We start from the raw sequence: 16,509 nt of genomic DNA, 5'->3' as shown, positions 1-16,509 counted from the left end.
CAGAAGGATAAGACGGGTCCGTTGTATACAAAAATAAATAAAAGGAGTAGCGGGGCCTCCTTGGGTGACCAGGAAAATATTTACCGAGATAGGTGGCGGGAGCGTAGGAGAGTTTGGGAGAAAGTAAATGAGGAGGTTAAACAAAATCAAGTTTTTAAAAATGCTGGGTTTGTAGAAAATTGGGGCATTTGGTGATTGGCCGCTAGCGGGAATATGGTGTTTAAACGACGAAAGAATATATACAAAACGGCCAATTAATTAATGTTTTGCAGGGTTTGAACCTGCGTTTTTATCATACTCTACTCTTGGCAAATAATGTGTCGACTGCGGGGGAAGCGCTCAGTTGCTGCGGCTGCTGATTATATTGGAATGAAACATGTGGGCCGTGGGGCGGCCGATTTGAAGGTGTTAGGCATTCAATATTTTTTGACCCCTTACGTGGAGACATTACAATAATTGGCCTTGGGGGTGCTGAAGCAAGCTTTAGGGCAAAAATGGCGTTTGCTATGATATGGTTATGCTTGCAGCATATTTTTTGATTATGGGGTCTTGGCAAAATATTGTGATATAGTTGGATATCGGATGAGGAATTACTTTAGCTTATTAATTATAGTCTTCTGTAAAATGTGTTCTTCACAGAAAAAAGACGACATTTCAATTCATTTAGGAACTCGCTGGGGAGGAATAAAAAACAAAAAGATAATGCAGCTTTTGCAGCGAGCGTCAAGGTCACAGGTAGTGACTAAGAGCCCACTTCCGTTTGAGCATTTCAAAATTTCATAATAAGAGCAAAACATGGTCTGCAAGAAATGTAGGGTTAAGCGATTATTTTCGCATTCAATTCATGGTTTTTAAACCAAAATATATTTTAAGATGATAGAAAATCTGTTTGGTAAAGGTTGATTTGGTAAAAGTTTTGGAGTTGGAAATGGAACAATATAGCCATTTTTGACCCGATTGTGAATTTCTTAGGGCAGTTAATTAAAGAAAATTAGCTTTGGGAGGATAAAAGAATATTAAATGTTTTTGAATGTTTGCATTGTTCAAAATACTTTAACATAGGAGGTTGGCTGGTTGAAGAAAAAGAAAAGGATGGGGAAATTTACAATACTATGGCATATTGGTGACAATTTGTAGATCCATTATTAAATATTGAACATTTTAATTAGGAAATGCCCGGTAGCGGGTTCATTTCTCAAATTTAATTATGGTAGATTTTTAATGTGGTAATGGAGAGCTATAGGCGTAGCGCTTCTCTTAAGTAAACATCATATGATGTGATTGTGCAAATTATATCGTATTTAGAGGTATTTAGAATTATTTGGTTGTTGATGATATCAGACGTGAAATTAACAATGCAGAAATGGCATGAGAAAACTCATGGCATTCGTCCAAATTATTAGATAAATGGTACCTGGCTGGGCTAAACTGATAGCCTTAAATAGGGGGTGTGACCTAATCCAAAACATGGACGGAAAGTGTTTTTACAAACGGTTAAAATACTTGAGTGGGGGTGTGTGTGTATCAATGTGTCACAACTTTTCCATTATTGCATTATGGGCAAACAGATAGTTATTCACAGCCACTCACATGGCAGTCGCTCATGCTGACTGACTGGGGCAATGAACGACAGCGATTGAACTTCCAAAACAAATTTCTGTTTGTAGATGTGTGGCACGCACATGTGTGGCACGCAATGGGAATAGGAATCTAATACATTAATTACCTAGTTACTTTTGAAATGATTATTGCTGATAGGGCAGCAAAAGGGGGTGGACTACCAAGAAGCCCCACTGGGGATAGTGGTTTACACCTGTGATGAAAATTTACGGGGCACTGATGTATGGGTAAACGACCCAAATTAAAAGGCTAGTGATTAGCGCATCAACCTTACGGTTCTAAGATCTATAAATGAAAGTGGGGTGGGTCCAGACCTTACGGACTGTAGAGTATTTCTGGTGTCCTCGAGGATTCGTGGGTTTTCTCTGGGTGCTCCAGTTTCCTCCCACAAAACAAAATTATTATTATTATTATGACGGTTTATGTGCTCTTGATGGAGCAGGGGGCGTATGCAATGTTTGAAAATGTTGCACTCAACAACACATCCCTCTATGGGTCCCCACACCTGAGCCGTTGAAGGCCTGACCCTCAACCCAACCGGAAATGAAGAGGCACTCTGGAGTGGAACTGTCCACCTTGTGGCAGACTGGTGAGATAAGGCCTTCGGCAAATGTAAAATAATTGGCTTTCACCGAGGTGAAATCAATAGCTGTTTTGGCTAATAATTTGACAATGTGTGGATGTTGTCTTATCCCCAGCTTACGCTTTTTGCTAGACCGACTTAGAGTTGATAAAGAAGATCTAACAAATTCTGAATTATAAGGATTGTATCCGCTTATTAGACAGCCTACTGGTGATAACATTGATTTCCAGGATTATGCAAATTATGAGTTGAACGAGAATTATTTTGTTCTTCCTTTTTCAGGCCAGATATGCAAGTTAGGTGAATTTTGGTAAAGAGCGAGACAACGGACTTCCCCCAAGTGTATTTATCATAAATAAAAAATGATTATGGGATTGCGTACAAATATTTGTAATAAGAGGGGGGAATATTAGGTTTATCATTATTATAAATTTGCTTGAAATAAAATCATTATATATATGTGCTTGCAATGAAAGCATAAACAATTTGTTATGAGACTCTGAATAATGTTTAGACTTCTGTTATGCATGTAGTTTAAATCTTATGAATATATTAGCAAAAGGGACACCTGGGTCTTCAGAATCATCTGACCGGAGGCGCGTGTGGATGGATTCTCTTCTTGCAAGAATAAAATGATATGATTTCAGATGCCTCCATTATTGAAGAGTGAACTGAGGAATACTTATTGGTGAACCTATCATTCAGAAAGCAATGCCATAAAACCATTGGAAACTGTTTTTATTGGTCTTATTGTCTCCATATGCAAAAAAAGATGAGTTTCAATTGAGACTTCTTTAAAAGGGTTCAAATAAACAACCAGAAAAAGAGAAGCTGCAGTGGAAGGCGGAAGAAGCCACTCAACGCGAGAACGGCCTCTATGCAAACAAAAAATGCATCCCACAATCATTGTTTGAAGTAATTGCAAAATTGAGCCATGGGAGGAACCATGTCTCAACAGGAGGGGATGACCAGTATAGTACAACAAACAATGAATGTTTGCAGAGGTCACCAAACCTACTTTTAAAAATCATTTGCAGAAACTGTCTCACCTGATGTAAACACAACTCTCAAGACCCAAGCGAGGAACATGGCAGACAGGGACATATCCCTTTGAGGTTCTGAACATGGATTTCATCGAGCTGAACCAAGGTGGCATAAACAGGTACTGTCAGGTGGTCATTGACCAAGTGGGTTGAGATATGTCCATCCAAGCCCCTTTCTGGTCGGTCTAAACTCCAGTTTGAAGTGATTTGGGAATAATTTCATTTAAAAGTAGCGTCAGCAACAAATGAAGTTTCATATTTTTATAGTCACAAAAGGAGGGAATTGTGGGGTAGACCTGCCAACTGGCTTAATAAGTGTTTGTTCATGTCGATCCATGTGGCCAAACAGTGGAATGTAGGATAGGCTAACTAGCTGGCCTTGCAATTGTTTGTACGTACCCCAAATGTAAGATAGCTAACTAGCTGGCCTTGCAATTGTTTGTTCCCCTGACGAAATGTAACATAGGCTGGCTAACAGGGTTTGCAATTGTTACATTGTATTGTGGAATAACCCTAACCCAACTCACTTTGGAACTGTTTGTTCGAATCGCGCAATATAAGATAGGTTGTGGCAGTTTATGTGAGCTATAAAAATATCGTGTTTGCATACAACTTAAACCTGCAAATGTCTAACCATATTAGCCCAAATTTTTGTTTACATAAACTCTGTCCTACATCACTGTCATAGAAATATTACCCTGTGTTCCTATATAAAGACTGACCAAGTGTTCATTCAGAGAGAATTGCGAGGATGACAGACTGAGCGGTTCACAGCTGTTTGAGCATTCTCCACCATCCTGCAGTCCGGTAATAAACCTATTTCATATATAAATTGATGTCACTCTTTCTTAACCTGCCTCTGAAGTTGTATTTTCAGATTTATCACACCTGTCGTCTAATAAAGTGTTTGGTGGGACCTTGGGCAAAATACAAAACGACCTGATCACAACAGACGCGAGTAATGCAGCGCAGGTCGCACTGATTTTTGGTGAGTAAAATGAGGCTATATTACTAAATCTCATCTCTCTAATTGTGGTGGGTGCTGGAGCCTATCCCAGCTGACTTCGGGCCAAAGGCGGGGACACTCTGAATTGGTGGCCAGTGTAGGATGTTCTATTCTTTGTTCTGAAAGATTTCGTGAGAAAAGTGACAAAATAGAGGCAGGACATTATTGAAGCTTCAATGGCCAATTATCTTTATTAGCAAGGGAAAAGGCAAGACTGTTGCTTACTCAATTTTGAAAGCCTAGTGGGCAAAATTTGAATATAAATGGGTGGGTTTCAGTTACAAAGGAACATGGATGGTTTGAAAACAAATACTATTGGGACTTACTTAGACATCTGTTGTGACAGATTCTCTCGATCTGACACTTACCTTTGAACCATAAAAACAGGATATTTAGACAGGTCAAGAAAGGTTTTACGTTTTTCTTCTGTTTGAACAACTTTTACAAATGTCAGAACACAGGCGCAACTGTTTATATTACAAACACCATAGCCTTCTACTCTTTTCACACATAACTGTGAAGAATGCTACGCAAAAACAATGACCAGATAGAGGCAGGCTCCTTCTTCACTAAGCCTGAAGTCATTCTACATTCTGGGAGATAAAGTATACTTTGAATGACACAAACGCGAATGTATATTTTAAATATAATATACCAGCCAATCGCAGGGAGACGAAAAACCATTGACGCTCACACTCATAACTGGAGGCAATTTAAAGTGTCCAACCGCCTACCAGGCATGTCTCTGAAATGTGTGAGGAAACCAGAGAACCCGGAGAAAAGCCACGCAGACGCAAGGAAAACATGCAAACTCCACACAGGTACACCAACCTCGATTTGAACCTAGGATCCCTACTGTGAGGCCGAGGCACTAACCACTCAGCTGCGGGGCCGCATCATTTTGATTATGTGAAGTAAAATGAATTAGGAAAATCACAATCGCTTCATCGGTTTTGTTTCCTGTCATGGGCGCGGCCATTTTGTAACATATTTTTGTCTCCTGCGCAGATGGCGTCGCATGTGAACTCATTCTGCTGCTTGTGTGAAACATTTTTCTTTATTTGTTTTAAGGCGCCACCTTTTGCAACAAATTGTGACACATTTTCGTCTTCTGCGCAAATTGCTGTGCATGTGAACTCTTTCTGCTGCCCAGGTGAACTATTTGTGTTTTCTGAAAGCCGCCACTTTTTACCCGTTTGGGATTTTGTCTGCTCATGGTCTTTGTACCTGCACACATAAAATATTTCAACATATCCATGTTTGGTATTATGTTATGACTTGGGGCAGGTGGATTGACACCTTGGGCAGGTAAGAAGGATGGATTATCTGTGAGTTTTAATTTGCATAACACACCTATTTCTATTTTGGAAGACATGTTTCAATTGAATTCTACCTCCATATAGCTACATCAGAATTATTTAATTCATTCTGGGCAAACTTTGTTAATATCCTACTGCAAAATCTTGTGGGAAAGATTCATGTCAGAACAATGGCAGAAACTGATAGATCTAAAATATACTTTAGGAGCAGGTTAAGAAAGAGTGAGATCAATTTAATAGGAAAAAGGTTTATTACCAAACTGCAAAGTGGAGAGTGAGAGCTCTAACAGTGGAGTGCTGGTCAGCGCGATGTTCCTGCAACTCTCTCTCGAATGAACAGTAGGTTCGTCTTTATGTAGGAAAACAGGGCATAGTATGGTTTCTATGACAACGACCAGACTCTGGGCAAAGTCTGATTAATCGGTGACAGGTCTCCATGGCAACGGGCAAACTTTGGGCGAAGGCTGATTAAACAGTGTGAGGGCTTCATGAAAACGACCAAACTCGGAGCAAGTTTCTTATGACAATGATGTTTCTATACTTACAAAAACTCATACAATATGAACAAACAATTGCCAAGCAACTTCGACATTTTATCTTACAATATTATCTTACAGAAACCAAAGGAATACATTAAAAAAAGTTCCAGTATAACCAAGTTAAAATCTAGATATAGATACAATATACGTACCTTGACATACGAGTTCCCTGACATACGAGCAATTTGAGATACGAGTAAAATTTTAAGTAGATATTTATCTTGAGATACGAAACATACGATATATGAGAAGACAGCGGACGTGGGAGTCCGTTCATAAGAACCAATATCTCGGTGGTCGCAATTCCATCGGGTAATGTCTCTGCGAGCCCTTGGGGGAGCGTTGCATTGTTTCAGTGTTTTTTCCCGTTAGTCAGTGCAAATAGAGTATATACTACTTCTTGTTGGCAAGTGGTCGTGTCTTATCCTATGGTGAGGACATTAGTATGCATAATTTTGAGAATATGTTGAAGAGAATACAAAATTAAACAAACCGATATTTACTGAAAGTCAGTGTGGAGGCCGGGCAAATAGAGCCAACCCGGGAGAAGAAAAGTATCGAAATTTCAAACTAAATAGGAATTAAGTTTTGTGTTAGGTTAGATTAAACATATTTTTGAGTGTGTCTGCATCATAAGTTCATTTAAATTTGTTTATGTTATGTCACAAGCACATTGCCATGAATAAAGTAATTTGTTTTTAGTTCATTTCTATGGGAAACGTTTGTTTTAGTTACAAGAAAAACAACATATGAGTTCAGTCTCGGAACGCATTAAGCTCGTATCTCGGGGTACCACTGTATTTGTAGGCAGTGGCGGGCCATGAGTTTGAAACTGATGCCTTCAGTGCTGTCTGAATTAATTCAACCCTCAAAAAGTATTTTATGGCTATAAAACTTTTACTGCAGCTACAACTGCGACACATAAAAAGCATCAATAAAAACATCATGTAATTGAAATATTATTTAGGAATATAGCCACATTTTACTCACCAAAAATCGTTTGTATTTGTACACAAAATTCATCCACCTTTCTTTCCTCCTTTTCTATCACCATGGAAGCTAATGCTAAAAGTCAAGCCTGTCCTGTCGTATTTCTGGCATAAGTTTTTATTCGATTTAGGGCTGAAAATGTCTGTTCCCTGTAGTGACAGGCTTGCTAGATTCGGAGTTGTCCGACCTTTCCTAATGATGTCCAGCTTTTCTTGAAAAGTCCGTCATGAAAATGGTTTTGACCGTAAATCTGCAAACAAATGGATTTAATCTCCTATTTCTGCCATTGTGGGTTGACAAAACCATAATTAAATCAACACAATATATTTGCTTGTGCAGCTTGCTCATCAATCATAGTTTGTGAAAGCAATGACGTATCCCTGCACCCGTGAGAAGGCATTCATGTCGCCAACTCGAAATCTGATTGGTTAAAGCAGCAGTTTTAGCTACGCTTATTTTATGCTGCAGGGCCTGCAGAACTGATTGTGAAGGCCTCCTTGTAAATTTGTGACCCTGGCAACAAATAATGGCTGAAATGTGATTGTTAAATGCTTAAATATGAAAACACTTATCTGGAAGCAGCCTAATCAGGGGGAAAGCAATGAAAGAGGCTGACAGACAATTTAGAATTATTTAATAAGTATTTAGAAACAAAACAATTAACATCATTCTGTGATTCAGATTTTTTAGGCCAGCAGAGAAGGCTATGCGGGCCCTGACGGTCCACCACTGCTTGTAATAGCAACAAAAAAAGGTGTTCAAACAGTGCATGCCTTCCAATTGCAACAAACAAAAGACTAACACAGCAGTCAATCCCCACGTCTCCTTGTGTAACAGTTGTCAGCATTTTATTCATTACAAATGCACTAAAACATACCTTCAGTGCATCTTCATACTCTCCTGGAATGTAAAAAGAAGGTTAGTTTTGAAGTTGGAATGATTTGTGTGAATATGATTTATTTTTTATTTTTCTTTAAAACAACTGGGGTGCTGTGATTTCTTACCTTGGCTGTTAATGGAAACCTGGCAAAAAAAGAAGATTGTTTTTGGTTAATGATTGAGTAGACTCACAATCAACATGGTAGAATTACTGAATAAGATTACATTTAAGGCAATTGGACAGATGTAGTTTTTACACTTTTACATTTTTAAGCAGTGAAAAACTGTGACGAGGCAAAGCAAAATGAGTCAGAAGATGCACGGATGTTTTTTTAGACGAAAGGAATGTGAATCAAAAATGTACTAAATTGTCAATTACTAATTGAACATTTCCATCTTTTATTGATCTAAAAATTCAATTTTCCTGCAATAGGCTGGGTATCAATTTAGGGTGAACTCCACCTACTGCCCGTGAATAAAGGGTTAAACTTCCAGCAGGGTGGTATTGTAATCCAGTGATTAGAACGTCTGCCTCACAATTGTCTCCAGATGTTCCAGCTTCCTACCATATCCCAAAACATATGTGGTGTTAGGTCTGAAAATACAACTTCAGGAGCAGGCTAAGAAAGAGTGAGATCAATTTAAATAGGAAATAGGTTTATTACCAGACTGCAAAGTGGACAGTGAGAGCTCTTACAGTGGAGTCCTGTTCAGTGCGATGTTCTTGCAACTGTAGTCGAATGACCAGTGAGTGTATCTTAAATACAGGCAAAACTGACAGTTGTGACTAGGACTTTGAACAGATGTTTCAGTCATTTGAAGGGCAAAGAGAAACCGATCAGTGTCGGACAGTTGAGTATTTGTGCTGACATGTCAACCCAATCACAAAACTAGGATTGATTATTCAATCAGACAGTTGGGTGTCAGCCATAAGGATGACTAAGATACTGTTATACTCACAAAAACTAATATAATATGAACAAGCAATTGCAAAGAGACTTTGTCTCATCTTACATGTGGCACGATGATTGTACATAATTTTTCAAAAGGTATGAGGATGTGCGCACGGTTCTTTGACTCCTTGTGCCCGGTGATTGGCTGGCAACCAATTCAGGGTGTGTCTCCACCTACTGCTCTAAATGGCTTGGATACTTGGTACTTAAAATTCTCCACAATTTCAATGTCTTTACCCTGGATGTTCACCTGGGTGGTCTGTTGAGGTGTCCTCTGAAAGTCGACGACCATTTCCTTTGTCTTACTGGTGTTGATGTAGAGGTGGTTTTGCCTACACCAGTCGACAAAGGCTGTGATGACTACCCTGTACTCCAGGTCGTTCCCATCAGTCACTCGTCCAACAATGGCGGTGTCATCAGAGAACTTCTGGAGGTGGCAGGTGTCTGTATTATGTTTAAAGTCTGAAATGTAGAGGGAGAAGGAGAGTGGGGAAATAACTGTACCTTGTGGGGCCCCCGTGCTGCAAGTTACCACATCATACGGGCAGTCCTGGAGTCTCACATATTGTGGTCTGTCCATGAGGAAGTCGATGATCCAAGCAGCTAGGTGGTTCCTTACTCCAGCCTCCTCCAGTTTCCCTCTCAGTAGGACCGGCTGAATGGTGTTGAATGCACTGGAGAGGTCAAAAAATTTGTTCTCACCGTGCTTCCCGTGTTCTCCAGGTGTGAAAGAGACCTGTGCGTCAGGTAGGTGGTAGCAACTTCCACACCAATGCCTGGACTTTAGGCGAACTGCAGAGGGTCCAGCTCTGCATTCATCAGGGGGCTGAGGTGGTTGAGGATGATCCTCTCCAGTGTCTTGATCAGGTGAGAGGTTAGTTCTACCGGCCTGAAGTGGTTTGGCTCCCTGGGGTTCGCAGTCCTTGGAACTGGGACCACGCAGGAAGTTTTCCACAAGGTGGGGACCTTCTGCGGACTGAGGCTGAGGTTGAAGATATGCAGAATCACTGTGCCAAGCTGATCCGCACACTCTCTCAGTATTCTGGAGCTGAGGCCGTCTGGACCGGTAGCCTTCCTTGCCTCGACCTTCTTTAGTTGTTTTGTCACCTGATCGACAGAGATGCAGAGACCGGTGAAAGAGGGGGAGGAAGAGGAGGAGGAGAACGAGGGGGGACAGTTGCTTCTGGTCTGGGGGGTCAAAGGAGCAGGGGCAAAGCTGAATCTGTTAAAGAACTGATTCAGTTCATTGGCCAACTCCCCGTCTCCGGACTCCAGGCCTCTCCCACTGCTGTCTCCATGGCCCGAGATGGTCCTCAAGCTGCTCCAGACCTCTTTGGTGTTGCCCCTTGGAGTTGCTTCTCTAGCCTCCACCTGTAGCTGGTCTTTCCCCTCCTTATCTCTCTCTTGAGCTCCTTCTGGACCGTTTTGAGACTCTCCTTCTCCCCAGACCTAAAAGCCCTCTTCTACTTGTTCAGGGGGGGCCTTTAGATCCCTGGTGACCCACGGCTTATTGTTGGAGTAACAACGGACCTTCTCGGAGGGTGCAATGTTCTCAACACAGAAGTTGAAGTAATCTGTGATGCAGTGGGTCAAGCTGTCGATGTCTTACCCATGTGAATTGCACAGCACCTCCCAGTCAGTTGTTTCGGAAAAGTCCCTCAGTACCATGCTGGTATCCTCGGTCCATCTTTGTATGATCCGCGGGGTAGATTTTATTTTCCTCACCATAGGGATGTAGGTGGGGATCAGATGGATCAGGTTGTGGTCTGAGCGGCCCACTGGGGGCAGGGAAACTGAGCTGTATGCCTCCATTGTGTTGACATACAGCAGATCCAGAGTTTTTCATTCCCTGGTTTGGCACTTCACATACTGAGGGAAGGTGGGGAGAGTCGAAGTCAAGGGAGCATGGTTAATATCACCAGAGATAAGAAGGAGACTGAGGGTGTGACGTCTGTAGCCGGGACACAGTAGTGTGGAGCAGCTCGCGAGCCACTGCCGCATCGGCCAGAGGAGGTGTATATACAGTTATTACTTTGACGTGCTAGAACTTCCGGGGGATGTAAAACGGCCTGATGCTAACAGCTACTAGCTCGATATCTCGAGTGCAAAGTTGCCCCTTCACAGTAATATGCCCAGGACTGCACCATCTACTATTAATGAAGACAGCTAGTCCCCCACCTTTCTTCCTACCGCTCTCCTCAGCGTCTCTGTCCGCCCTCACCAGCTGAAAGCCATCCAAGGAGATGAGAGAGTCTGGGATTCACTCATCCAGCCAGGTCTCCGTGAAGCACATAATGCAGATGCTCCGATATTGTCCTTGTTGTTTGGTCAGCGCCGTTAGCTCTTCCATCTTGTTGGGGAGAGATCTTACGTTCCCCATAATAATAGATGGAATGCTGGGTCTGAAGCGTCGCTTTTTCTCCTGACATTTTCGTCCAGCTCTGCATCCTCTTCCCTTCCTCTTTAACTCAGCGGGGAGGTCCAAGTCCATGTCCAGGGGAATCTCGGTGTTGCGTAGCGCTAACAGTTGATCCTTTGTGTAAAGCAGCGTAGGCATGCCTGAGTGGGTCAAAAAATCGTGTCTAAAATTTTAAATTTGAATTTGAAGAGATGGACTTAACTAATAGATCAAAGACTGTCTCTCGCACAGCTGGAGTTGGAGTAGAGTCTTGAAAGTAAAGTCCCAAAACATTAATGTATCGAATATAATATATAAAGTGAAGTAACAAGTAAAGTCTCAAGAGACAAATAAACAAAAATAAAGGATAAAAAATCCGTTAAAAAAAATGTAAAAAGACGGAATTCGAGTGAGGGTATAGGAAGCTATTGCAACAAGCAGCCGCTTTGAACGGCACCCTATGATGAGGTAGTTGATCAAAATGTCTAAAAATCGGGTTCCGTGATGATAACATCACAATGATATATATGCACAGTTGTGGTCAAAAGTGTACATACACTAGTGAAGAACATAGTGTCACGGATCTCTTGAGTTTCCAGTTGTTTCAACAACTCTGATTTTTCTCTGATGTTGGAACAGAAACGTCTTTGTCACAAAAAACATTCATGAAGTTTGGTTCTTTTATGACTTTATTAAGGGTGAAAAGAAAAAAAGGGATCAAATCTGCTGGGTCAGAAATATACATACAGCATCGCTAATATTTGGTAACATATTCCTTGGCATTTCACTTCAATTAGGCGCTTTTGGTAGCCATTCACAAGCCCCTTACAAGCTTCTGGTTGAATCTTTGACCACTCCCCTTGACCGAATTGGTGCAGTTCAGTTAAATTTGATGGCTTTCTGACATGAACTTGTTTCTTCAGCATTGTCCACAAGTTCTCAATGGGGTTTATTTAAGTCAGGACTTTGAGGAGGCCATTAGAAAACATTAATTCAAGCCTGATTTAGCCATTCCGGCACACGGTCTACTTGCCGAAAGACATTTAGCCAACTGACGTCTAGCCAAGGGCCGACTCGCCGAGGGGGCATCTGCCTGAACGTGGAATTAGCCGAAAGACTAATCAGCAGCCAGCTGAAGGATGCTCGCTCCGCCCCCGGTCGTGTGTTTTTCAACCTTGGCCCGCGGGCCATTTAAGGCCTATTACAGATAACAACATTCATTTAGAATAACAAGTTACAGATAACAACATTCATTTAGAATGACAAGGGCATTTATTCACGGCGAAACCAAGTAGTTATAACTACTATAATGTATTATAATGACATTAGAAAAAAAGTAGTTATAACAGTAGATACTGTAATTTACACCAGAATAGAAAACATTGAGATTAAGCTTTGAATTAAGGTTCTCAGCAAATCATGGGTATATACTTACTAAAATAATGGGAAATAATTTAAAATTAAAATATTGTTGGCACACATCACTAGAAGTGTGTTCAATAGCATTTTTCAGGAATTGTTCTCTAAGCCCTCTAGTCTGTACTCTCCTAGTGTTTTTTTTCTCTCACGTAGCAAGAGCGTGTATGAGTACATATATAAGAATATTGAATAAAAATTAAGGGCGGCACATTGCACTGTGTACTTGTATTTAGAAATATGTCCAGCGGGTGGCAGTAAATTTCGGGATGGCTTTCACTGTAAAGTAACATGATTGTCAACATGATTGTAATTGTTGTACATAATTTGTAAGTTTTTACAGCTTTAATAAAAACACCATCTGTGAATTTGCTGTCTTTTTAATGAAATATTTTTTTAGAATGCAGCTTATTGATAATGTGTTTAATATTAAAAAGCAAGTAAAATGATTATCTTTGTACTGGCTCTTGACTAGTTCATTAGAACCATGTCTATTTACTCCCAAAATCCGTCGGGGCAAAGAGTACCATCCTCTGGATGCAGGTTTAATAATGGATCATTTGGGACTTGTTATGACTACTTTGTTTGGACGTCAAGAAATGCCCTTGTTATTCTAAATGAATGTTGTTATCTGTAACTTGTTATTCTTAATGATTGATGTTTTCTGTAACTTGATAATCTAAATGAATGGTGTTATTTGTAAAACATGTACACACACAACTGGGGACGGGGCGAGCGCGTCGGCACAACGTCCTTCGGCTGGCTAGTCAGTCAGCTAATTTGTCGTTCGGCTAATTCTACGTTCGGCCAGATGCTCGCTTGGCGATTTGGCCCTTGGCCAGACGTCAGTGGGCTAAATGTTTTTCGGCAAGTAGACCGGCACTGAGCCATTTCATTACCACTTTGATGTGTTTGGGGTTATATTCCTGTTGGAACACCCAACTGCGCCCAAGACCCAATCTTCGGGCTGATGACTTTCGGTTATCTTGAAGAATTTGAAGATAATCCTCCTTCATTCCATTCATCCTATTTCCTCTCTGTGAAGCACCAGTTCCATTGGCAACAGAGCAGCCCCACAGCATAATACCACCACCGTGCTTGACGGTAGGCATGGTGTACTTGAGGTTAAAGGCCTCATCTTTTCTCCTCCAAACATAATGCTGGGCATTGTGGACAAATAGCCTGATTTTTGTTTCGTCTGACCACATAACTTTTCTCCAGAAAGTCTTATCTTTGTCCATGTGATCAGCAGCAAACTTCAGTTGAGCCTTAAGGTGCTGCTTTTGAAGCAGCGGCTTTCTTCTTGCACGGCACCCCCTCAGTCCATGGAGATGCAAAACACGCTTGACTGTGGACACTGACACTTGTTTTCCAGCAGCTTCCAATTCTTGGCAGATCTGCTGTTTGGTGATTCTCGGTTAAATCGTCAGCCTCCAGACCAATGTTCTCTCAGCAACAGGTAATAGTTTGTCTTTTCTTCCTGATCGTGGCAGTGACAAAACATTGCCATGCACTTTATACTTACAAACTATTGTTTGCCCTGTTGCTCTTGGGACCTGTAGCTGCTTTGAAATGGCTCCAAGTGACTTTCCTGATTTGTTCAAGTCAAGGATTCACTTTTTGGATTGGATTGGATAACTTTATTCATCCCATATTTGGGAAATTTCGTTGTCACAGTAGCAAGAGGGTGAGGATGCAGAAATAGGAAAGGCATTTTAAACACAAATAGATAGGTAATAAGTTAAGTTAATAAATACATACAAAAATAAATATAAAATAAATAAGCGTGTTCCTGAAAAAAAAAAAAATATATATATATATATATATATATATATATATATATATATATATATATATATATATATATATATATATATATATATATATATATATATATATATATATATATATATATATATATATATATATATATATATATATATATATATATATATATATATATATATATATATATATATATATATATATATATATATCTCTATATCTCTATATCTCTATATCTCTATATCTCTATATCTCTATATATATATCTATATATCTATATCTATATCTATATCTATATCTATATCTATATATATATCTATATATATATATATATATATATATATATATATATATATATATATATATATATATATATATATATATATACACACACATACATACACGTACATATATAAGAACATATATACATACACATAGATGTATATGCATGCATACGGTAAGTCTTAACACAGCATTTTCTGTTAAAGAGACTGACAGCTGATGGGAAGGATCTGCAGAACAGCTCCTTCCTGCAATATGAGCGTGCAGCAGTCTATCACTGAAAGAGCTTCGGAGTGACTCCACAGACTTATGCAGGGTGTGGGAGGCGCTGTCCATGATGGACACCATCCTGGTCGGCATCCTACGCTCTCCCACTTCCTCCACAGAGTTCAAAGGACAGCCCAGAACAGAGCTGGCCCTCCTGACCAGCTTATTCAGCCTGTTCCTGTCCCTCTCCGTGCTCCCACATCCCCAACAGACCACTTTATAAAACATTAGATGCCACCACAATGTCGTAGAATGTCCTCAGCAGTGTCCTGCACACCTGTACATTTTCAGATCCATGCCGAGCTCCTTTGATTTTCCCATTGTAGCGTTTGTGGGCATTTGTATCAAATGAACCCTATTCAAATGGCCTCAGATAAGTCACCAGTTGTAGTCACTCATGATCACTCACAAGAAGTGAAGAGGCCATGCTATGAAGCTTATTTCACTGACACAACTTTCTAAGTCACCAAAATTGCTAATTCGTGTTGCTTTATGTATATTTTTGACAAAGCATATTTGATCACTTTTTCTGTTAACCCATAAGTCATGAAAGAACCAAACTTCATGAATGTTTTGTGACAAAGTATCTGTTCCAATCACTTTATCAGAGAAAAATCAGAGTTGAAGACAAGTTTAGGGCAATATTCAGGGTGCGGCGTATACGTGCGGGTGGCATATTGCGAGTAAATACGGTACATGGTAATTTTTAAAGACAAAACACCACATGGTGGCAGAAAATGGTAAATCGGCTCTGATCATGAAAACAGCACATTCAAAAAATTCCATTTCCAGTAAATCTGTGAAACTGACTTCAGACAGATGAAGTCTCTCACCTCTTCATTCTCTTCATCAAAATACGTCAGCTGAAGGCTACATAAGCCAAAGGATCGCTTTACCTATGGCACAAACATGAAGTCAGAATAAACTAGAGATGTACAATATGGTATACAAAAAGAGGGGCCCAGCTTCGCCGGTCCCACCTGCTTGTGCGAGGTTGTATTGCACGTGTTTTGGTCATCTATTTGAGTAAGAAGCATCGTGGCTAATCAACACGTGGGCAGATCACAATAAAGGATGAAAGTGGAAAAAATGGAGGTGATGGATGTGAAACAAGTGAATGGAAAATCATGGAGATTTCACTTGGATCTTTTAATGGATCTGATCTGCGTTGTCCTCCATGTCAAAATGTCTCAAATCTTTTTTCCCAAGATGGGGCCGTTCACGTGACAGCCAGTGGAAGTATCTCTGTCAACTCTTATTTGTTTTTTGTGTTTTACAGCTCTTCTATTTTTTCTTATTACATTTTAATATTTCTTAATTCATTCTTTTTTACTTTACAATGTACTTTTTACTTTGTTTTTACAACGTTCCTTGTTCTGTTAGCCTGGCTACTTTCTGCTACTTCTTTTTTGGAACCATTCAGCCATGC

The 16,509-nt window shown here is 40.2% G+C and overlaps 1 protein-coding gene across 9 annotated transcripts in view; it reads right to left on the bottom strand.

Annotated features, from left to right (window-relative positions):
- nbr1b (NBR1 autophagy cargo receptor b) overlaps nt 1-16,509 on the bottom strand; it is an 89,893-nt gene that overhangs the window by 66,253 nt on the left and 7,131 nt on the right. For 8 of the 9 annotated variants that reach the window (XM_077735375.1, XM_077735374.1, XM_077735373.1 and 5 more), the window contains exons 2-4: nt 15,914-15,976; nt 8,105-8,123; nt 7,978-8,000 (exon numbers count right to left, since the gene is read on the bottom strand). In XM_077735375.1, coding sequence (XP_077591501.1) covers nt 7,978-8,000; nt 8,105-8,123; nt 15,914-15,976 — 105 coding nt within the window. The remainder of the gene's footprint in view (nt 1-7,977; nt 8,001-8,104; nt 8,124-15,913; nt 15,977-16,509) is intronic. The other variant, XM_077735371.1, reaches the window with a different exon arrangement.

This window comes from Stigmatopora nigra, chromosome 15, assembly GCF_051989575.1.
Source record: "Stigmatopora nigra isolate UIUO_SnigA chromosome 15, RoL_Snig_1.1, whole genome shotgun sequence".
Lineage (NCBI taxonomy): Eukaryota > Metazoa > Chordata > Actinopteri > Syngnathiformes > Syngnathidae > Stigmatopora > Stigmatopora nigra.
Note: the sequence above shows the minus strand (reverse complement) of the source record. Positions and strands in the feature narration are given on the sequence as shown.